A 23,034-nucleotide genomic window follows, 5' to 3' on the forward strand; every position below is an offset into this window, starting at 1 on the left:
TGGGCTCTGCTCCCCTAGTTATGCGCTCCCTCCGTCCCTGTTGGGTGGGTGAGGGGGCAGTTATTGACTGATCTGGAACAGCTGGGCAGAGGAGGGTTGGCACTCCCAGAAGCAGAGTCTCTGTCTCCTTGCCAGGCCTCTGGAGCAACCTGCCATTGATGGCGGTGTTACAGGAGACTGGGGGTGGGGATTCTCCTCCCTACCTAGCCCTGCCCCCTGGTTATTTTTAGTAAAGTAATGGACAGGTCACGGGCTCCGTGAATTTTTGTTTATTGCCCGTGACTTTTACTAAAAATAACCGAGATAAAATCTTAGCCTTAATTATAAGGTGCTGGTCAGGTTTCTTGGAATTTTGAAATTTCATCACAAGTTTAATTACAAAATGTTGAAGATGTGATTTTTCCCCACTTCTTTTTCAACCAACTCTACTTAGTGCTTCTAAGCACTTTAACTATGACCGTTAAACTGTGGAATCCAAAGTGCTTAATAAACGTTAAGGGAGATTTGCCACTGTTTTTAATGGGAAAAGGATCAAAGCTTAGCTAATTATGTTTCTATTATTGTATAAGGGAGATAATTATTACTATACCCTTTTTACAGCTCGGTCAAATGAGGTACAGAGATTAACTGGCTTGCACAATGTGCATACTACGTCAGTTATTGAGCTACAAATAGAAGCACAAAATCCCATTCCTGTTCTTTAACTTCAAGACTATTTATCCTGTACATTCTTCAGGTCTGTATGTTTGTGTGAGGCATAATTTTTCTCTACATGCAGAAACCCTTGTGCCTATACCAAGGGAAGCGGAAATCAGCAGTTGAAACTAGATATGTACTCAAGATGCATCATCATACCTACAGATGAACTCCCCTGAAAGGCTGTGGCATGTGGACCTCAGGTTATGATTCAGACCCATCTCTTATATAGACAAGGGCTGGGTCCCACACTGCGATGTAACACTTTCAGTGATCCATAGGGTTCAAAACAGAAATAAGGCCACTCGACGCTATTCAGTGAAGATACTTGCCTTATACACAGTTCCAAAGGCCCCAGAGCCAAGGACCTTGACTCGCTTTAGCTCAGTTTCCTTCAGGATACGAAGCTGTGCTTGGTTGGGTGCTGTGCCACTTGGAGTCAAGGGCTCCACCAGCTGCAAATCAAAATTCATCAGGATTATACACCGGACACAGGAAGACCTCGTGAGAATTCCTATTGAAAATTTTCATCTGGTTCCTACTCATTCCAGTTGGCTAACTAGTTATTACAGTAAAGCAATGGATCTAGTGGTCTACTGGTGCCAGGGTGATCGATTCTTCAAGTGAAACCGGTCAAGGCCAATAAAAAACCAACAGAAACCAACTGAAGGATCCTAGTGGAGTATACAGTTTCCACTAGGCGCTGCATGATGCAATTATGAACTGGAAACTGAACCAGTGTCACAATATGTCCCCAATGACTTTTGCTAATTGCAGCAAGATAAATGTTTTCTATATGATGGAAACACAGCATTTATTATCAGTGCACCATATTCTATTTTTGGTAATTTTAGTGCCCCTTTAAAGTGGCTGTTTTGCTTTTGAATAATTGTGACTTATTGGTTCATCAAATTCTTATCCTCTTTTTGAGGAGTAAGGTTCATTGCTCTATGCTTTAGTTGTGCCTTAAAGGAGGGCAGCTTTTTCAGAAGCAGAAAACATCTGCAGTAAAACAAGAATTTACAGCCACAGCTAATTTATTGCAAGCACTGGTACTTTGTGAATTACAATCCAACAAAGTTTGTGAATGAAGTACAGAGGTATGCTCAGTCAAAAAGCCAGCCAATCTCAGCAACATACTGCCTTTGACTGAAAAACAATGTTTCTTTAAAAATAAATGAAAAATAAATGAAAAGGACAATACTCTAAACACTGACAAATAGCCTGTCCTCTCTCAGGAGAAGGAAAATAATTAAGGGCTACTCCTACTCAAATTGGTTTGAAACCACTGCAGTATTTCAAAGTGTCTGTTTACAAGGCTAAGTGCATTGTGCTCTTCAGTTTGAGCACTATTATCATGCTTCTATGAGCATCATGGACTACTTCGTTAGCTGAACAAACTGCTTTGGTGCAAGTAGAAATACCAGTAGCTGGAAATTACTTTAAAAAAGTACTTAAAGAAAATATATAACAAAAACAAACAGCAACAAGTCAAGTGAGTACGGAGAGTCTGACAGCAATATTTTCAAAGGTTGCCTCCCTCTGGCCCCCAATATAGTTTACTTTTCAGTACTTGTTATGGTGGAAGATGTAGGTCAAATGTAAAAAAAAAGCAAAAAAAAAAAATATACAGATATGGGAGGTGAACACACACAGGGCCACAATCTTGGTTCACTTCATAGATTCCCACAGAACTTGACCCCAAATAATTCCTATTCCCCTTTGTGCTGCCCTGGCCATGCAAAGGAGATGGAATCTGGGGTTTCACCCATGCCAGGGATTCTCCCAGTCTAAGGCCATCCACAGAAGATGAAGAGTTGATGTACGTTGCTCCAACTACCATCCCCAACAGCCAACCAGCACTGGGGCACGCTGGGGTGGAGAGCAGCAAGAAGGAGATATAACAAGAGTGGAGGTGTAACCCATTGATCTCTGTGTGTTGATCTGCAGAGGTTATGGATCTGTTACAGACCTCAGCTAAAAAGCCTGGCTCTTTAGCTCAAACTATAGTAACTCATACTTTTAGCTGTGGATGTCCTTGGTTCACTCAACAGTGTCTCAACCAGGATGGCAACTGTCACAAGTGCTCAGCCACTGGACAGTCCTTTGGGGATGGTTGCCATCTGGCACAGGTTAGAGTAACCCCTCACCCACCCTCACCTGTGCTAGCCCAAGCAGAGAATCAGAGAGCTGTTAATGGAAATTCAGCGTCCACATAAAATAGCTGTCATTCCCTAAAGCTCTTTGCAATAATTTATCTTTAACCAACGTTTGGTTACAAACTTTACCTTAAACAATTATATATTCAGGATAGTATCAATTCCATCTACTGATATTCCTGGATGACTGATTATTATTAATAAAAATTAGAAACAACCCAAAATTGCAGCCATTCAGGAAGAAGATTAATGAAAACACAATATTGCTCTGGAAGTCATTTGGGATCAATCTCGCACCATTGAATTCAATGGGAGCAGGAGCAAGACCTTAATGACACCAATCATAACACAATGGAATCAGCAGATCAATGACTATTGGTTTTCCTAAACTTTTTTTCCCTTTAGATGGATCTGTCTGTATTATACATCTCTGAAAGTGTGTCAGACATGTAGGGTTTAGGAGATCCTGTGTCGACCTTCATTTGTAGCTGAAAATTTAAGATTAAATTTTAATGATGATCAAATATGCATTTCCAACCAAAAATAAAGCTTTTGAAGAGCACTGAGACTGTTTTTTCCCCACCCAATAGTGAAGCCAGGATGTTAGGCAGGGTACGTTGGGCCCAAATAGTTTGTTCTAAGGCTCCATCTCATTTTTTAGCCAATGGGACCATGGGCCTAGTCCAGTTCCCATCTGAATCAATGGAAGTTTTAGCAGTAAGCAATTTTGTTATTATTTATATTGGGATAGTGCCTACAGGCCTCAAAAAGGTTGTCTTACTCACTGTACAAACTTACTCACTACCACATTGCCTTACTCACTGTACAAACATGTAATAAATGAAAGTTCCGGCACATAAGCATGTGCTTAACACCATTCGTTTTCAGCAAGGGCCTGATCCAAAGTCCAGTGAAGACAACTGGAGTCTTATCACTGACTTCAATGGGCTTTGAATATACAATTAAGTAATTAGATAAATTAGGGCCTAATTTCTGTTGGGAACAGGATAGGGACATGTATGTGAGACAAGATGATCATAATGCTCCCTTCTTGTCATTAAAATATATGAACTAATGTATCCATTGTTGCTGACTCCGTGAGTGCTCCAGCCCCAGAGCACTCAAGGGAAAAACAGTGGGTGCTCCGCACTCACTGATGGACCCTGCCAATCAGCTCCTCCCCCTCCCACATGCTGAGCATCAGCTGTTCAGTGGCGGGCAGGAGGCGCTGGGGAGAGGGGAAGGAGCGGAGGCAGGAAGAGGCAGTGTGAAGGCAGGGCATGCTTGGAGGAGGGGTGGAATGGGGTAGGAAGAGGGAGGGCGGGGGTGGAGCAGGGGAAGGAAGAGGAGGGGCAGGAAGAGGCAGGCCTTGCTGGAAAGGGTGGAGTGAGGGTGGGCCTGGGTTGTAGGTGGGGCGGGGTCGAGCATTCCCAAGAAATCAGAAAGTCAGCACCTCTGGATGTATCAATAGAAAACTAATGTCCTAGAATAGCTTCATTCACACTATCCAATAAGTCCAGTCTATGGAAGTATTTCCAAGGACTCAGTGGGGGTTGGAATAGAATCCTAATACATTCTGTGTAAAAAGTAGAGTAGTACCCTGCATCTTTCCAAATGTTCAGCTTTTCTGAATGGTACAACAGAAAATATCCTCACCTCAGTCTCCAGGAACCTCCGCAAGGCCCTCTTCTTTTTGATGCTTTTCCGCCGAACATAAACGGCAAATGTCAGGCCCACAATGACGATGATAAAGAGTCCACCAATCACGCCTGCAGCAATCAGGGGGGTTCTACCAATCAGAATCAAAGACTTTAATGCAAGGCAGGGAAACAGAGCAAAGAACAGCTGCATGCATGAAATAAACCACCTGGGAAACTTATGAAGCGTATAGCTCTCAAAATGCAGTCATGTCAGATGATAAGTCAAGGAAAGCTCACTAAGTGTGGCATTGCTTTCCATTTTCACATCTAGGATATTATTTTTTAATGCATTCTTGTGAAGTCATGGACAAGGAAATACAACATGCACTTTGATGGCAAATGCAAACCTGCAATGGCAAAATGAGGATACATGTACCAGAAGCTTGTTCTGCAAGGAAGTTAACTAATCTGATGTCTTCCTTTTTAAATCCAACTGGATTAACTCTTATTTTTGCATATTGAGATAAAAAATAACACTGAAATTATGAAAGATTAACTGATACCACTTTGGGCTGTGATCATAAGTTAATCAAGGCTGGTTCTGAAAGAATCACATAATTCCAGAGACATTGCTACATGGGCCTCTTCAGAGAGAGTGCTTAAGATACTGTACTGTTGGAGGTGCCATGTTTCAATGGAGATGTAAACCTGAAGCCCTGATGTTTTTACAAGAGTTAGGATGTTAGCTCCCAGTGTCCATATAAATTTCACCTTAGGTAAATATCAGAGCTGTGCACAGTTCAGCAGTTTTATTTGATAAGTGTTCAGTGGACTTCTGTTTGGCTCGACTTTGCATGTGATTGTACCCCCTAAGTTTTGCTATGATATTTGGGTTCAAACAAATGCCAAAACTCAAATGACAGACAAAGGCTGCCAAGTTAGGTCTTGTTTAAGGTTGAAACCATGTGACACTGCCAAATTACGCACGGCTTGCACAAAAAAACTACAAATCCCTCCCTGGCACCCACAACTCAGCCCCAGCTGCACAAAGGTTTGTGAACTTCTGAGGGGGGAGTTCGCCCCTTTCATCTGGCCATGAATTCCTTGGGAGTACACCAGACTTTTACGACCCTGTTGCCCTAGCCTCTTAGTTCAACTCCAGCTAATCTCAAATCCCTATGTTGTATTCCTCCTGGACCTGGCAGCAAAGAGTTAAGTTCTCTTTCCGCTCAAGGAGCATAGGTGAAGGGGTAACCCTTTACGGCTTCTACTCCCCACACCTCAGCAGTCTCACTACAGTCCAACCAGGGCTTCTGATCCTACATCTTGGGCAGCTTTCTGTAAGTATGCTGCTGATGCTGGGTAGTTCTCAGCTTCTTCAGCAACTCCTATCTTTTCTCACCCCAACTCTTGCTGGTCAAACAAATAGCCACAGCTGGAGAGGTAGCTACTCTGTGCTGGAACCCCTTAGTGGCTGTAGTAGAGTAAGTTTTACATACCCCATCACACTTAGTATTATCCTAGCACCTTTGAACCCTTGTCATAGACCAGGACCCCACAGTGCTAGGCACTGTACAAACATAGAACAAAAGATGGGACCTGCCCCAAATCGCTAAAAGTGTAAAACAAAAGACAAGAGATAGACAAATGATGAGTACAAGAAACAATGAGCCAATATTGGTCAACATGGCAGGCTGTGGTCTCAGCGCACCGAAAGCCTAACTATTGTCAGCTTTTTGTAGGCACCATGGTAAAAGGGGGATTTGAAGGAGGTTTACAAGGCAGCTTTCCGGATGTTCATGAGAAGCTTCTCCAAAGCCTGAGGGGTGGTCTGAGAGAAAGCCCAAAGCCCAAAGGTTCCTGTTTGAAAACAAGTGGGCAATTGGAGGTGGGAGTGGACATCTCCATAGTGAATGAGAGAAGATAGGTAGGGTAGGGATAGGCTGGAAAGACCTTTTCAAGTAAGACAAGTAGCGCATGTTTGATGCAATAAAGAAGGGGGAGTGGGTGGAGGGATGCGAAGAGAGGGGTGATGTGGTACAAGTGATGGGCGAGTAAAATGATCTTTGCAGGGGCATTCTGAATGCATATGAGCAGGATAAAATTGTATTTCTCAAGGCCAGAGAAAAGGCTGTTGCAGTAGTCAAGATGTGAGATGCAAGCCTGGATGAGAGTTTTAGCTGAGTAGATGGAGATGAAAGGTATGTCTTAGAGATGTTATGTAGAAAGAATCTGAAAGACTAAGATATTGCCTGTATGTGAGGACCTTGACAGAGATCTGAATCTAAAGATGACACCAAGAATATGGGCCTGAGTGACAGGCGGGATGGTGGTGCTGTCCACATGATCTAGAAAGGAGGTTGTGGGAAGGACTTGGAGGGAAGAGTAAGCTCTGCTTTAGGCATTTTAAGTTTGAGCTGATGGGTAGGCATCCATGAGGAAATGTCAGAGACAGGCCAATACTTGAATTTGGACAGAAGGAGACCTCTGTAGAGAGGTAGATCTCAGTTCTTAGCATAGAGATGGTAGCTGAATTTGTGTTTGTGGATGAGCTTACCTAGATATAAGGTGTAGAGAGAGAGAAGAGAAGAGACCAAAGACAGAACCCTGTGGAATTCCCTCAGAATGCTGGAGGGGAGATGATGGGGGTTCTCCAAAAACACACTGAAGAAGATATTAGAGAGGTAAAAACACAGAGTCCTGGAAGCCAAGCAAGGACAAGATTTCACAAAGACCACAGTCAACTGAGCCAAAGGCAGCTGATAGGTCAAGGAGGATGAGCATGGTGCTGAGCTTCCTCTAGGAAGAAACAATTGTAAACTTTGGGGAGAGTGGTTTCTGTGGAGTACAAGGGGTAGAAGCTGGATTGAAGAGGGTCTAGGATGGAATCTGAGGAGTGGAGCTCCAGACAGTAACAATAAACAGTGCAGTCAATGAGCTTAGAAATGAAAGGGAGAAAGGGCAATATTTGGAAAGGCAAGTGGGGTCAAGGGTGGGTTATTTTAAAATGGGAGAGATTAAAGCATATCCATATTTTGAGGAAAAAGAGCCAGAGGAGAGCAAAGGGTTAAGGAGAAGTGTAAGGGAGGGGATGAGGGTGGGCATAAGGAAGATCAGGAGTTGGGATGGAGGTCATTGGTCATGTAGAGTGATTAGAGTAGGAGAGCAGACAAGACAGTTCTGAGTCTGTGGCAGAAGAGAAGGAGGGAAGAGTTGTAGGAGGGGAGAGGGAAGGTTGTCAATCATCTCTTTGAAGAAATTGGTGAGATCCTGTGTGGAGAGAGAAGTGGAGGCAGAAGAGTTTGAGGAGTGAGTCAAAGGCGGCAAAAGGTGACTGGGATTGAGGACACGTGATTCAATCTAGTTGGAGAAGTAGAGTTGTTTACCTAGGAAGACAGAAGATCTAAAGGAAGAGAGAATGAATTTGCAGTGGAGGAAGTCAGCCTGGGTGATATGATGTCCACCAGAGAGAGACTGCATTGTGAGAGTGGGAACGGAAGCAGATGTTGCGGTGTGAGGCAGGGTTGGGGATTGGCCGGGCAGACTTTCCAAATGAAGTGGGGACAAAAGAGAAACGGGTGAAGGAGAGGGAGGGAGGGATGAAGAGAATCAAAAATCATATCAATGGAAAAAAAGAAAGAGGAGGAGAGAACTGAAAGCAGATAAGAAGTCATCAATGCAACGGATGGGACATCACAGAAAGGCTAAGTGACAGGGTGAGAGAGAAAGAACTGATGGACAATGCTGAAAGAGACCATGTGATCGTCAACAAGCAGAAATTCAGACACTGAGAGGTTAGAGAGAGCAATGTTGTGACCTGGTGAAAGTTCCAGGTGTTTAAGAAAACATGAAATCATTTTTTTGGTTTTACGTGTCATTATGAAAGTTTCACACAACTTGATATTACATTCTGCCTGCCTAAATGTCTCCTTTATTTTCAAATGGATACAAATCAGCTGTATAACATTGCTAATGTTGTTATGCAATGACATCTCAGTTCCCCACAGACATGGCCGCTTTTCAGTCTGGGGTGAAGTGGTCCCTATATTACACACACACACACACCTTTCCCAGACCTGAAGAGCAGCTCCACGTGGTGAAAGCTTGTCTCTCTCACCAACAGAAGTTGGTCCAATAACAGATATTACCTCACTCATCTTGTCTCTCTAGTTTTATAAATACATGTTTTCAGAAAAGTCTAATTGAACAGCTAGAAATCAAGCTGTGAGGTGTTGTTGCTCCTCATCCATTACCTCTGCTCTTACTATAGTATTTTATTATTTCAGGAGGTAGAAACTCTCATTAAAAAGACATGTAGATCTTAATATTTCTCATACAAATAACAAAATAAAGGCTCTCCCAAAGGAGGTTCTGAAAAAGCGACACTAGTTGAAGCTGTCACTTGGACAATGATAAAATATTTTTTATGAAGATGACCTTTCTCTACAAGAGCACGCCTGCACCATACACAGGTAACACTGAAAGAACGCATATGGCCTATTAATATCATGCTGTACTGCTTGTCGAAAACAGAGAAGTTTTACATTGAGTAACCTGCTGAAAATCCCAATGGATTCTTCCAATTGCTTCCTCTGACCAGTCTGAAATCAGACAGATCTGATCAGTCAGAAGTACTGTATCAAATTCAGACAGCATAAATTTAAATCTGCCAAATTAAATGACCAGATCTGGGTAATAAAGCTCCCATGTTTAAATGTTCATTATCATGCTTACCCATAGGAAAGTGACTAATCCTTAGGAGCTTAACACATCACTTAGGTATCCAAATATTTGTAGGTAATCCAAATAGAGTCTCAAGACCGCAGAAATTTGCATGTGTTATTCAAAACTTCAGGAGCTGAGTGTAAACACTCTACTCATTATTATGCCCCCAAAAGTGGCATAGTAGAGATCATGTGGGACTTGAAACAAGTATTGCTAAGTGTTAACCAGTAAGACTTAAGCAATAAAACTGTGGTAGGTTTTGCTTTGGAACGGAATAGTAAACATTTCTTTCATTGTAATAGTACTTCATTTATAGCTCCACCATCATGTCTTCAAAGTCATACAATCTTGCAAACGTTACAGAGGGAAAGAGATATTAGATCATCCTGTTCATCTTCCTGCCAATGCTGAGTTCCTCCCCAGAGTTAAATGCTTTCTCCTGTGTAGTTTTAAATGACAAGCCTTTGACCCCATCACTTTTTTGACACCATAACTGCACCGAAACCTCACATTTCACTGCTGTTCACTATCATCCCTTGATCACTTTTAGGCACTAATTTTTTTGCAAGTATCACTCCTCTCTCTCTTTTTTTTTTTTAACGCTTCGGTTTCTTAACTTGCTCTTTTGGCTGTCGTTAAGACTCATTTCATTTCCTGTCTATATTTCTAAGCTCACTGAGCCCCTTTGTGTTATTTCTCTACTGTCTCTGGTGTTTGCAACACCTCACATTTAATATCATCTGCAAATGTCATTAATATGCTGTTTACCCTTTCCTTCCATGTCATTAATAAGGCTTCTTAATGAAAGTGGACTTAACACTGATCCGTGCAAGGTGGTGTTGATCAGAGTGTAATCGCAGGCATGAAACTTTTTCCCATTATATTTTTTAATCTGGGTCTTTCTGCTTATGCCACAGCCACCTACCCATGGCCTCAGCTTGATGTGTGACTGGACACAAAACCCCTAATCTCTAGTGGCATTCAGAGCTTAATCCACTTACATTATTGTTACAAACGAATCTGTTTGTGAATGCAATCACCAGCCGTTGCCTCCTCCCGCCACTTTTACTGCAGGATTAAAATGAACTCCATGAAAATTAAGCGTAATAATGTCAACTGTGAGACATCAAAGCAAGTTTCCTCACCAAAGTGGAGATTTTCATAAATCATTTTCAAAAACACTGGGGTCCCAATTCTCTGCTATGTCCCAGCTATGCTAAGACGCAGTGGAGAGTGACAGCTGCAGGAAGCTGGTTGCTGGCTCTCTGATCCTGCCTGGGTCTGGTGGAAATTAGAACAGCTCCGAGCCTACTCTAACTTCTGTCACTGGTGTAAGCTCCGTACTGAACCTGGCCACAGAAAATCCTTTGGTTACATTGGGGTGGAGAATTCTGCAAAGGGAATTCTTCACTGGCTATCTCTTGCCATTCTAAGGCACATGTAGTGCCCTGAATCATCATGTCAGCACTGGAAATGGCCCAACTTGATTATCATACACATTGTAAGGAGAGTGATCACTTTAGATAAGCTATTACCAGCAGGAGAGTGGGGTGGAAGGAGGTATTGTGTCATGGTCTCTGTGTACATAATGTCTTCTGCAGTTTCCACAGTATGCATCCGATGAAGTGAGCTGTAGCTCACGGAAGCTTATGCTCAAATAAATTGGTTAGTCTCTAAGGTGCCACAAGTACTCCTTTTCTTTTTAATAATACTCAGCTCTTTTATATAGCACTTTTTATTTGTAGATCTCAAACACTTTACAAAGAAGGACAGTATCACTACCCCCATTTTACAGAGGGGGAAACTGACTTCAGTTAAAGTACTCGCATGCTTAGAATTACAGATGTGCTTAAAAGCTTTAGAATTACAGATGTGCTTAAAAGCTTTACTGGATCAGTGCCATAGTTCTCAGCACCTTACAAAATTGATCCCTAGCATCACTCTGGAAATAAATTCTTCCCCTTCTTAAAATAAACTATTAATCAAGCTGTCCTCAAAACAAATAAAAAATGTTTAACACAAGGTGCCAAAGTTTAGAGAGGGTTGTACTTGTTTTGATTATGAGAAAAGTTTTTACTGAAATGGAAGCCAAATGCCAATGGGATGAACAAACACTGTGGGAAGATCAATTAATTGGTAAAAATATGTCCTAACTGTCTCTTAATGTGATAATTTTATGTTTGACTTTAATAGTATGATGGGTAATTTCACTTTGTAAAATATGTGGAGGGGCAGGAAGAATAATAGGTCTTTAAAAATCAGTCTAATTTGGGACCACAGACACTAATATATATTAATTATAATTGTACAATTATTGCATGGTGTCACCAAATGACAGGTTTAAGACTGTCTGGGTGGCGTAACTATTCATTTCTAAACTACACTTCCTTTATTTTGAATTTTGAATGCTTCATTGGTGAAAATTAAGACATCCCTGTCTTGTTTTCACCAGAAGTGACTGATGTGCACTCACAATTTTAACTCCGTATCAATATAGGTTTTGCCTGGGAATAAATAAGTAATGATGAAGTACCAATTAGCACTGTAGTAAAATATAGGTGCTTTTATTTACATACAGTAGAGGTGGCCATTGGGCACTACACATACTTGATATCTTTACGCTGAGATTTTTCTCTTCCACCACAAAAAGAAGAAAGGGAAAGTTACTGGTAAGAACTTGCACAATGACTTTGTTTCCAGGCCGGTTGTTTAAATGATTAATGCGTCTTATAAAATATGCCAAGTTAGCTCCTGGATAAGGTGGATTGATTTTTCAGTGATGGAAAGGCAGCTAAATCCACTAGATTTGACTCACAGGTGAAGCAGGTTCATCAAGTCAAAGAACAGTTCATTTATATTCTTGTCATATTTTCCATTTTCTTTGGAAAGAGTAATTTTTGCTTCACAGAAAGAAAACCAGAGTCGTATCGATAGTGTGCACTGATGGGCTGATTTGTGACTAAGACCATTGGCTTCAACTTAAGCAGCTCCCCTCTGCATACATAAAGAGTACATGCTAGGTCCAATAAACCGAGTTAGGATACAGTACATGGGCTTCGCTATACCACATTGCATGCAGTTGACTCCATGTTTCATTTTGTGCAAATGACATTATTAAAACTGAAAATGTGCTTTCCTCAAATGTTAAGCATGTAGCACACTCAGTTGTAGGATATCATACACCAGCAGGTCAGTCTATCATGGAAACACCTACTTCACGAGAACCACAGTAATTTAAATTTGGTCAGACTGTGGTTTTCAGAGTGCATAATTAGGCCAATCCTTTTCTCCACCCAATATTTTACTGGCGTATTAAGTCAATTAAGACAGTATTAAGCAACACTTTACATGGCAGAAAGTGTCATACAACTTGGAGACCAGGATGAGTAAAATATGGTGGTATGACCCAATTCCATCAATGGACAACCACAATTTTAATAGGGAGGTGTGCATAATGGAGAATATAGGTCCCAGGAGACAACACTCCAACTTGACCTGAATGGAAACATCACATGACACTGCAACAAGAATTGTTGGATAGGATTTTTTTTCTTCATCGCTTAATCTCTGTGTCCAAAATATGCAATTCACTCCTAACAAAAGTGGACAGGTAAACTAAATTCAACTGTGCTATAGTAGCTTCTGCATTACCTTCACCCTCCAACCTCTACAACTTTTCACAGAAAAGGCAGAACTCAAGAATAATTATTCAGAGATTCCACCTCACAGCTTGTGCGTAGAGCTGAGTAAATACTGTAAATCCTGGATTACTGGAAATACATTAGGATTGCAATTGATAGCTCAGTTCAATCAAATTCACACCACTCTTTATTTACAGTTATGCACAACTATGTACACATGCATGGAAAAGTGTTTGTTCACACACAAAAATTGGGAATAGTTGTTGTTTGTTAGCATGCCCACATGTATGTGAGCCTGGGTATTTGTGAATCAATAGAGCAATCAGTCATTATTCTGCTTTCTAGAATGTTTCAGTCATCCAATCAAGGTACAGAAAGAACAGCAAGTGATTCAGGTGACCAATCACATGCCATGAATAAAGAACTGAATAGGAACTTTTGGAGGTGTACATTTTTCAACCAACCAGTTGTATGGCACTTTTTTATTCGGGTACAGTATTCTTCCTCTCTTCCTGCACTGAGCTGTTTTTGTGAAGCCACTGTGCACTGTTACGTAGCTGCTATGTTCCACTACAGAAATGGCTGCATTCCAGTGATTGATTAAATGGGTCCCATAATGATCCTTACAAGTTAGGGAATCCCCTAACCTTTACAGAATCTGGGGAAACCCTGACTGGAGGATTCAAAAGTTGCTTCTCCCAATTATAAAACCAGCTCTGGAAGGTTATGGAGCCTAAGAAAGAGGTAAGAATTGGGGACAGAGTAGAGTGTTTTAGCTAAAGTGATGCAGTTCATGCACTTGAGTTGAGGTCCAGCATTAAAGCACCCTATCAGTGTAATATAAAATATAAACACTAATTACATTGAGCATTTGGTCCATCCTCAGGTTAGGTTTATAGAGCCTATGATTTCATTCAGCTTCAGTGTCTAGACCACTGCCCTTTCTTAGTGTCAGGCACAAAAGACAACGGAGGAAGGACTCCATGTCAGTCACCCTTTCCCTGGGGGATCCCAACTGACCATGCATCAGAGCACTGACTCTTGCACTCAAAGTTCTTCATTTTCTCACTTTAAAGAACAGGCAACCCCTTTAAGCGTGTGTCTGTCTTTGCTGCTGTAAGGCACAATTCTGTTTCCTTTGATTGGTTTTTGGAATGCTAGCCTTCGTGGTTATTGGAGTCCCCTTGAGAACCGTTATCCAAGAGATTAAGAATCACAGTGCAGATTTAATGAAGTTTAGCTTACTGGTGGTGAACACGGACTCTTCAGTCCCAGCTGTAGAATTATCTAGGATAACTTCAGCTTCCTCGGGCTCCAGGAAGAATTCAGACCAGAATAATTAGGATTGCATCTCTGTGCTGGTGCTGAAGTCCTCTACAAACTTCCTTGTTTCAGAAGTTGTGCTTTCCTGGCCTTTATGACTTCATTTTTTGCTTTTCTGGGGACCGATCCTGTGAAGTTATAATCACTGTCAGTTCCCTTAGATGCTAATGAGAGTTCAAGGAGCTCAGCACATCTCAGTAGTAAGTTGGCACTCTGCAGAACTGGTCCTGTACAGGCCAGTCCTGCAACTTCATCCCATGAGCAGTCCCACTGAAACCAAGAGGACTGCTCACATGAGTCAGGGCAGAAGGGCTGGTGCATTGGAGGTTGAGCCTTAAATTTGGCAGGAAACAACTGAGGTGAGAACACAGCTGAAGCAGCGTGCATGATCTTTGTCAATGGATACCCTTCTGTATGTAACAGTCCTGCAAGCCACCCACATGCAGAGCTCACATAGATTTCAATGGGAGTTCTGTTCAACAAGTGTTTGCAAGATTAATCCTTAATTTGACCATTTAAATTTTATTATACTATATTTGGCATCTATATTACAATGCATGAAGGGTCCATCAGTCTAGCCTTGATGTGTTTTCCTTTTAATAGCACGTTCATATATCTATATCTAAGGTACTATATCATGTGTGTGCTTCTATAAATGATTAGATAGGGTTCCAACTTTCTAATCACACAAAACTGAACACATTAGCCCCGCCCCTGCTCCGAGGCCCCACTCCCACTCACTACATTCCCCCTCCCTCAGTGGCTTTTTCTCGCCCACCTCACTCACTTTCACTGGGCTGGGGCAGGGGTGCGGGCTCTGGGGTGGGGCTGGGGATGAGGGGTTTGGGGTGCAGGAAGGGAGTCCAGGCTGGGGAGAGGGGCTGAGAGATTCGGAGTGCGGGAGGTGGCTGTGGGTTGAGGCAGGGGTTGGGGTGCAGGCGGGATGAGGGCTCTGGGCTGGGAAGAGGGGCTTGGGGTGCCGGAGGGGGCTCTGGGTTTAGGGGGGGCTCAAGGCTGGGGCTCACCTCAGGCGGCTCCCAGTCAGTGGCTCAGCGGGGCTAAGGCAGGCTAGTCCCTACCTGTCCTGGTACCGCACTGTGCCCCGGAAGCAGCCAGCAGGTCCAGCAGCTAGGCAGGGGTCCCAGGAGGCTCCGAATGCTGCTCTTGCCCTCAGGCACCACCACCCCCAGCTCTCATTGGCTGGGAGGGCAGAGTCAGTACTCGGGGCAGTGGCAGCACATGGAGCCCCGTGGCTCCCCAACCTAGGCGCCGGACCTGCTGGCCGCTTCTGGGGTGCAGCACGGTGCCAGGACAGGTAAGGACTAGCCTGCCTTAGCCCCACAGCACCACTGACTGGACTTTTAATGGCCTGGTTGGAGGGGCTGACTGGAGTCGCCAGGTTCCCTTTTTGACCAGGTGTTCCCATCGAAAACCGGACACCCGGTCACCCTATGATTAGGATATATTTCCTCTCATAGTCTAGCAACAATGGTAGTAGTTAGTCCTGCATGTGTGTAACGCTGATAGACCCCGGTCATCAGCAGGTGGGATCGAACCGGGGACCTCCGGAGCTCAGTGAGTGAGCCTCTGCGGCATGAGCTAAAAGGCAACTGGCCGTTAGCTAAGGCTATAGAGCAGACTCAATCTCCCTCTCTCTCTTTAAGTGGTCTCGGTGCCACAAAATGGGACAGAACACCACACCCAGAAGGTGTGTGGGTTACATGTGCACTGATACTTTTTGGTATTCTAATAAATGCTTCAAAATGGCCACGATACTGTATTTATATTCGAACATGTACACTTGTTATTTCTCATTAAATTCCAAAAATGCAAAATTTATCTTTGGGAGACATATGAGGGAATAAACCTAACCAGTGCTCATAAATATCAAGAAGAATCCATGGTAGATGCATAACAAGGTATACTGTATTTCTGCTTTTGCCTGATGCTACTTTGGGAGTTTCCACTATTATATTACAGGAGTAGGGTTCTGTCTGTGAAAATGTCCTACACAAATTATACCAATCATTGGGAAATCCCATTTGATTAAGGGGGGGGGGGGAATAGAAAGTGAAGAGACTGATATAAACAAATGCAAGTCTTATCAGAAAAGAAATGGATATTATGAATTCCAATGCATAAATAATATCTTCAAGAGTGCTTATGCTATCCGTCAAAATACTAGGATGGATTTGTAACAATAAATCTGAATTTCCTGGCAATTATAGTTATATCCATATAGCATTTGGCTTCAATTTAATTTTCTCAATTCCCCTCCCCCCCAGAAGTAAAATAAAAAGAAATCTCAATGATCAAAGGTATAAAACAGAATATTCAGTTCTATTTCTGGCCTCCTTTTCAGTCCATGCCAATTGTACTGGATGGGTGGCAAACTTGGGGAGGGAATGTGGTTAAGGGAGGAGTTATAATACTAAAAATTGCCATGAAGAAGTCTATTCTTTATAAGGAATAGATGTACCTATTTGGCTAAAGCAAACCTTCATTCAACACTCAAACCAATCTGTTTTTGGTGTTTGAAAATTTTTCATTTCCAAGTCCCTTTGCATTTCCTGTTTCGAGACAGAACTGTAACTAGATGTGCTTCAGGACCAGACAAAAGGCTTTTCGTCTGCTCTCTCCAGCCTTACCAGAAAGAAGAAATACAAAAATCTTAATCTTGTGAGTCTTTCAGTCCAAGTTTGCAGACTAAATAGGTTCAGATTATTTGGGCTGAACTGGCATCTGCAGCTAAACATATAAGCAAGGACACTGTTCAGAGCAAAGACTATGTTTCAAAAGACCTGATTTCTGCTCCCTGCTTTGCCAGTGATTTGCTGTGTGACCCTGGGACAGATCACTGTAGTTCTGTCTACACTAAAACCTGTTACCATGTTTGTAACCAGGATGTAACATAATTGATTCCAAAAATGGTTTAGGTCCATTGTCTTCATGTGTTTGTTTACGTCGATGGGACCACCTAAATGGGTGTATATAATCAGGTTAAACAATCCTACTTTCTCCCAAATCTCTGTGCAGGAGACCAACCCAAAATTCATTGCATACGTTACAAGGGTCACTCGATGTCTGAGTGTTCCAGGCACTCCAGCTCCCTTCTACCTATGCCAGCCCTTTCTCAGAATATTTTTGGACCAGCATCCAGGAAGTGGTGAGCTGGTTTAAACACGCAGACATTTCCTTCTGTTGACCACAGAGGAAACCTCAGTATTCATTTCAGCCAGACAGCTGACCTTGGTGCTGTTGGTGCATTCACAGCTCCCTGAAGCCTTGAATGGACATCTAATCCGACAGAAAAGTCAGGACCCTACTCACGATCAAGGAATATATCCAGAGAGAAGGTCCAACTACACCTTCCCCACCCCTCCACCAATCAAAGGTCATTTGCCACACATCACATTTTTAAAATATGTGGAGGGCTAGATTTTCAAGTTAATTTTCAGTGTTTAGGGGAGGACGATGAGAAAACTTGGGACACCCTGCTGGAGAGAACTGAAGTAAAGATGCTGATACATCTTTGGTTTCCTCTCCCCCCCTCCTCACCCTTTCTAACTAAATGCCAATCCACCCCCAGTTACAGATCTATCTTTGCTGTGGGACAGAAACAGTGCTTAAAAGATTACATGAACCTGTGGATGACAGGAATCTGGCTTCTGCGCCGTTTGACAACTTAACAGAGCCAATTCACACAAAGCTGCAATGGTGAGGCAATATTGCACTTTGTCTCCAATTCATCTACATGCAAAGGATATCACTCTCACAAGGAAAACCCCACACATTTACTGGAAACAGGTATTTTAAAGCTAGAATATCCTTTCAATCAGTTCTGTGTCTGTTATCCTTACTGTGATTGAGACTATGCATATTAATGGCTGCTGGCCCATTTTTGAGGTGACAATACATCTTTTCCTCCTGAAAATCATGATGGGCAGGTAGACTGACAATTTGCTTCTAGAATTTACACAGTTCACTGAGAAAGGTTATTAAACTAAGCAGCCTAGGGCCTATCTAAAGCCCACTGAAGTCAGTGGAAAGGCTCCTAGTGACTTCAGTTGGCTTTGGATCAGGCCCAGAGTTGTCAAGTAGAAGACAGATCTGGCTGCAGCTGCATTGGTGAATTGCTGGATTAGAATTCATCCCCTCTAGCCCACTTATTTCTCTGTTGCTTTCTTCTGACCAACCTACACAGGTGTTAAATCCAGAAGAGACCATTATGATAATCTAGTCTGGCCTCCTGCATAACAGGTTGTAGAACCTCATCCAGTAATTTCTGCATTACACCCATAACTTTTGGTAGAACTAGAGCATATCATTTAGAAAGACAAGGAGTCTTGATTTAAAGACTTCATCTGATGGATAATCTACCATCTCACTAGGTAAATTGTTCCAATGGTTAATTGCTCTCACAGTTAAAAAGATGAGTCATATTTGTAGTCTGAATTTCCTCCTGTTCTTCTTCCTATTGTCTTCTCTCCTCCTACTTGACCATCTCTTTTGTCTCCTTCTCTCAGTTCTCGACCCAGTGCCCTGCTCTTGAACCTTCCTTGCTCTCCTTGTTTGCCAGATGACCTCCCCTCTTTACCATCAAATTCCTCCTCAAAACTCTACTTCTTCCATAAGGCCTTCCAATAAATGAGGTGTTTACAAGAAAAAAATCCAATGGCTATCTGGTAATTTGACCGTCAAGCACATAGCATGATTGTTTTACATGCACCTTTATCGTATGCATGAGGTTACATTTGGACTATACTGACTGCATCTAATTTAGACCCTGATGCTGCAAGGATCAGAACCTTAGACTACAAGATAGTTGGGACAGCAAGCATATTTAATCTGTGGTGCTTGATCAATAATACATAGTAATATAATTAATAGCCTGTGCCATTTTCTTTCTTCCACTAGGGTGCCTGTGTGCTTGTTCAGTCATCTGCAGTGGATGTCTCCAGTTCCCAGACATTCTCCACACTCCTTTGTGTGAGACACAGCAGTGCTTCGGTTGAGTGCTTTGTTAGCCAGCAGTGCAAAGAGTTTCAGGATGTGTGTGTTAATTAAAGGTGTCTATTGAACTTGACTGAGCAGAAACAGGGTGTGCAGAAACCATAACCTCAGAAGAGTAATTCCAGATTAATATGTTCTTGAGTGACTGAAGCATTTTCTGCATTATTCCTATAGAACCATCTGTAGGGGGCTGTCTACTAAGCCTATGACTAAAATGGTCTTTGGTGATAAATTAACACTCACCCTTTGTCCCTTGTTGGCTTCTGTTTCTCCATTACCATATCTTATTTCTCACCTCCCTCAGACTTCCTTGGGTTACTGATGAAGTACCTCTTAAGACCCACCTGTGCTACCCTGTACTGTCAGCTAGATGTATCTGCACAATATCTACACAGGATTGTTTAGAGTGTATGAAGTCCTGAGACCTAAAAGTTAAAATGAAATAATTTGCAAAATAACAGGAAATAAGATTTAAAAAAAACCACTATGGCATATTGGTTTGCATTTTTGTAATCAACAGTGTGTGTTATAAGCAGGGTTTGGAGGGAGTCTAAGACAAGTTGTTTAAGGAAATGATTGGCATGTTTTTACTGTGAAGGTTGAGGGGAAATTGTCTTTGTGCCAATTTTTACTGCACGTAAGGCTTCATGAATTTTACAAGTCAGAACTTGTATGAAAACTTGTTTCATCCAGTTTTGTTGAACCAAAATCTGGCCTTTGCCTGCATCACTATGTTTTGACATTCTTCTTGAATTTTTCTCTGAACGTTGCACACTTGAAAGTGAGGGATTAGTCGCGTTGGCCAGAGACATGCATTGAGTAGTCAGGCACAGTGCAACCCTCCTCTGCCAACAAACCTCCATCAGGACCTGCCAGCACATGCTTTTCATGTTATCCCACGACCATTTCTTCTCTTTTTAATAACTTGCTCCACCGCGAATGTCTCCAAAAATGATTATCTGCATTATTCGTTGTGCACTTAACGGCTGACATGTCTGGAAGGAAGCCTCTGCTTACCAGGGTATCGAGCTGAGTTTGTTAAAAGTTTAGTTCAGATTGAAAAATAATGTGAGACATTTGTTAAAATTACAGTCTTCCCTCAAGGCAACTTCCCTGAGGATGTCAAAAGGTTACACCAGCAAAACCCATTACCCACATGTTCTAAAGAGAATGCATCTTTGGGTAAACCTACACGTCCCTTGGAGCCTTTGCATAAACTGCACTGACTTCAAATAACTCTGTAATACTGAATAGACTCCAAACAGCACCTCAAAGCAATGCATCTTTAAGAGGAAGAAACCAACCAACCGTCTGCATTGAGGGACAATCCAAGGTGCTCAAATACCTTGTTAATGAGTGGGGCATAATACCCGAGATAAATATAGATCCTAAAATTTCTACCAATAATGTAAATTCATACTTAGGGAAGACCACTTGTCCCCAAAAGCACCACATTATATATAAATTCAGACATAACTTTTTAAAATATGCCAATTATTTACTCAGACAAAATACATGGCTCCCTCAGGTGGCTGGGGGCTTGAGCTTTGAATGCCCCATTGAATGCTCTTGGTCACCTCGCTGGGGCTCAGCTTGAAAACTCAGAAGTAAGACCGTCACCGAACTCCTAAAAATTAAATATGTATTTCACTACAACGATGGGTGTACGTTTGCTTCTGGCCAGGCACTAGGGCAGACCAAGGACCTAAGGTGCTGAAGCCAGAGGGAACTGGAAGCTACTATCTAGTGGGGAGATTCACTGACTGCATGACTACACAATACCACAGCTGAGCTTCAAATAAGGAGCCTTGTTGTCCTATCGTTAGCAAACAAGCCGAAAGAAGACCTCATTTGGAAAACGATGTTTACGTCCTTTACAGCTAGCATGTCTGAATAGGCAGCTAGGACAAACGGGGGCTAGAGATCACCAGGGAATGCCAGAGTCACCTAATGAAGCCCTCGCCTTTAACTTGAGATGCAACATGAAAATGAGTCTCTCGCTGGGTAATGAGAGAGAAAAAAAGAACTGTTCTTCAACTACAGGGTGCATAAAGGAAATAGAGACAGTGTCACGGGATAGGGACAGAGCAGGAGTCAGGCCGAATGGTTAGAATGAGAGCTGCTAGCCAGGAACTGGAGCCCATGGTCAGAGCTGGAGTTAGTAGCCAGAGCGCAGCATCCAAACCAGGGTCAGAGGCCATATGCCAGAGCCAAGGGTCAGAGCTGAAGTAAGAGATCAGGAACTGGAGCCAAGGATCAGAACCAGGTTACCTGGAGTGAGGCAAGGCTGAGGCCAAGGCAGGAGTGGGGCTGAAGCAGGGCTGGAAACAAAGCAGCAGGACTGGGAACAAGCAGGCACAGGAGCTACTGAAGCCATGAAGAATGCTTTGAGCAGCTGCCGCTGGGCTTAAGAGCCAGTCTGCTGACTCTTCCAACCAAACAGGTGGCATAGCCAACGAGGCAGCCGATTACAGGCCAGCTGTGCTCCTTAGGTTGCCTGGAGACTGGCTCTGCTGCAGGCCCTGCTTTCTGACAGACAGGCGCTGCTTCAAGACAAATAACAATAGCAGCAATCTAAATCAAGGACATATGTACTGAAGAGCTGGAGCCCTCTCTCAGAATGGGCAAATCATTTCAAGTTAAATGAAAAGTGACCTCCACTTTCTCCTAAAACTTGAAAAGAACCTAAACTGAATCTTCTGACAAGCAAAAGGATTTGGGGGAACTGCCGTATTTATTTTAAAAAAAGGAGGACTTTTTTTTAAAGGTTAGGCACCTTAGAGACTAACAGATGTATTTGAGCATAAGCTTTCGTAAGCTACAGCTCACTTCATCGGATGTAGTCTCTAAGGTGCCACAAGTCCTCCTTTTCTTTTTGAGAATACAGACGAACACAGCTGCTACTCTGAAACCCGTATTTTTTAAGTTTTCTAGACTTCTGGATGTCCTTGTTCTGGCTGGTACTCGAAGCACACCTCTCTGCATTGTATTTCTACCCTACCTATAGTAGAAAACACCTCCAATTTTGAGGTATCCAGTCTAGTTTTGTAGACTCACAAAGTTTAGATGGTTCTGCTAAGTATCCAAATTTTTATCTACAAGAACTTCCAAATATCCTGAGATTCAACCTTCACTAGTCTTCATTTTTCTCCTTAATTTCCCCACACCCGTCAGTATGATGATACAGATCAGTTCCCTGCGCAAACTCCTGCCTAAGTGGCTTTGGCAACATTAGGTTACTGGACAGAGCATACAGAAGCATATTATCATCATCACAAATCATCAGGGTTCAAACTTACCATCAGAAAACAGTAACAGTCAGTGGAAGAGTGTGGATTGGATTTTTCAAAAGTACTGAATATTGGTCTAACTCAGCTTCCATTGAAGTCAATGAGTTAGGCCAAAACACAGTGCTTTTGAATATCCCAGACTATGCAGACAACTGTACAGTTCCATCTGACATCTCAGTAGATTTTTTTCCCCTCTAGTCATAATAAAGGAGACAAAGGGCAAAATGCCTCTGCAACATGGTCAAGAGCCATGAAGCGGAATTGGTTTCACACAGGCAGGGTGTTGCATGTGAAATGAATGATTTAGAACACCCTTCCAGTTCAAATACAAATTCAGTTATTGGTAAGTCTTTGCTCAGAAGCACCAATAATTTACATGGCATTTTTCCAGCATGTTACTTCACTTCATAGTATGAAAAAATGTCTGTACACAATAAGAGAAAGTAAGTCAACATGACGGCATGATTTGCTAATGCTCTGAACCTGCACAATTGCTGATGTTTATGGTAATCCTTCATCTTTTGGTAATTATTGTAGTTCAAAAAGA

The 23,034-nt window shown here is 42.4% G+C and overlaps 1 protein-coding gene across 1 annotated transcript in view; it reads right to left on the reverse strand.

Annotated features, from left to right (window-relative positions):
* Window positions 1–23,034, reverse strand: part of ERBB4 (erb-b2 receptor tyrosine kinase 4) — a 589,315-nt gene that overhangs the window by 162,028 nt on the left and 404,253 nt on the right. Inside the window, exons 18-19 of the mRNA XM_077829473.1 lie at window positions 4,512–4,644; window positions 1,029–1,151 (exon numbers count right to left, since the gene is read on the reverse strand). Coding sequence (XP_077685599.1) covers window positions 1,029–1,151; window positions 4,512–4,644 — 256 coding nt within the window. The remainder of the gene's footprint in view (window positions 1–1,028; window positions 1,152–4,511; window positions 4,645–23,034) is intronic.

This window comes from Eretmochelys imbricata, chromosome 11 (genome assembly GCF_965152235.1).
Source record: "Eretmochelys imbricata isolate rEreImb1 chromosome 11, rEreImb1.hap1, whole genome shotgun sequence".
Classification (NCBI taxonomy): domain Eukaryota; kingdom Metazoa; phylum Chordata; order Testudines; family Cheloniidae; genus Eretmochelys; species Eretmochelys imbricata.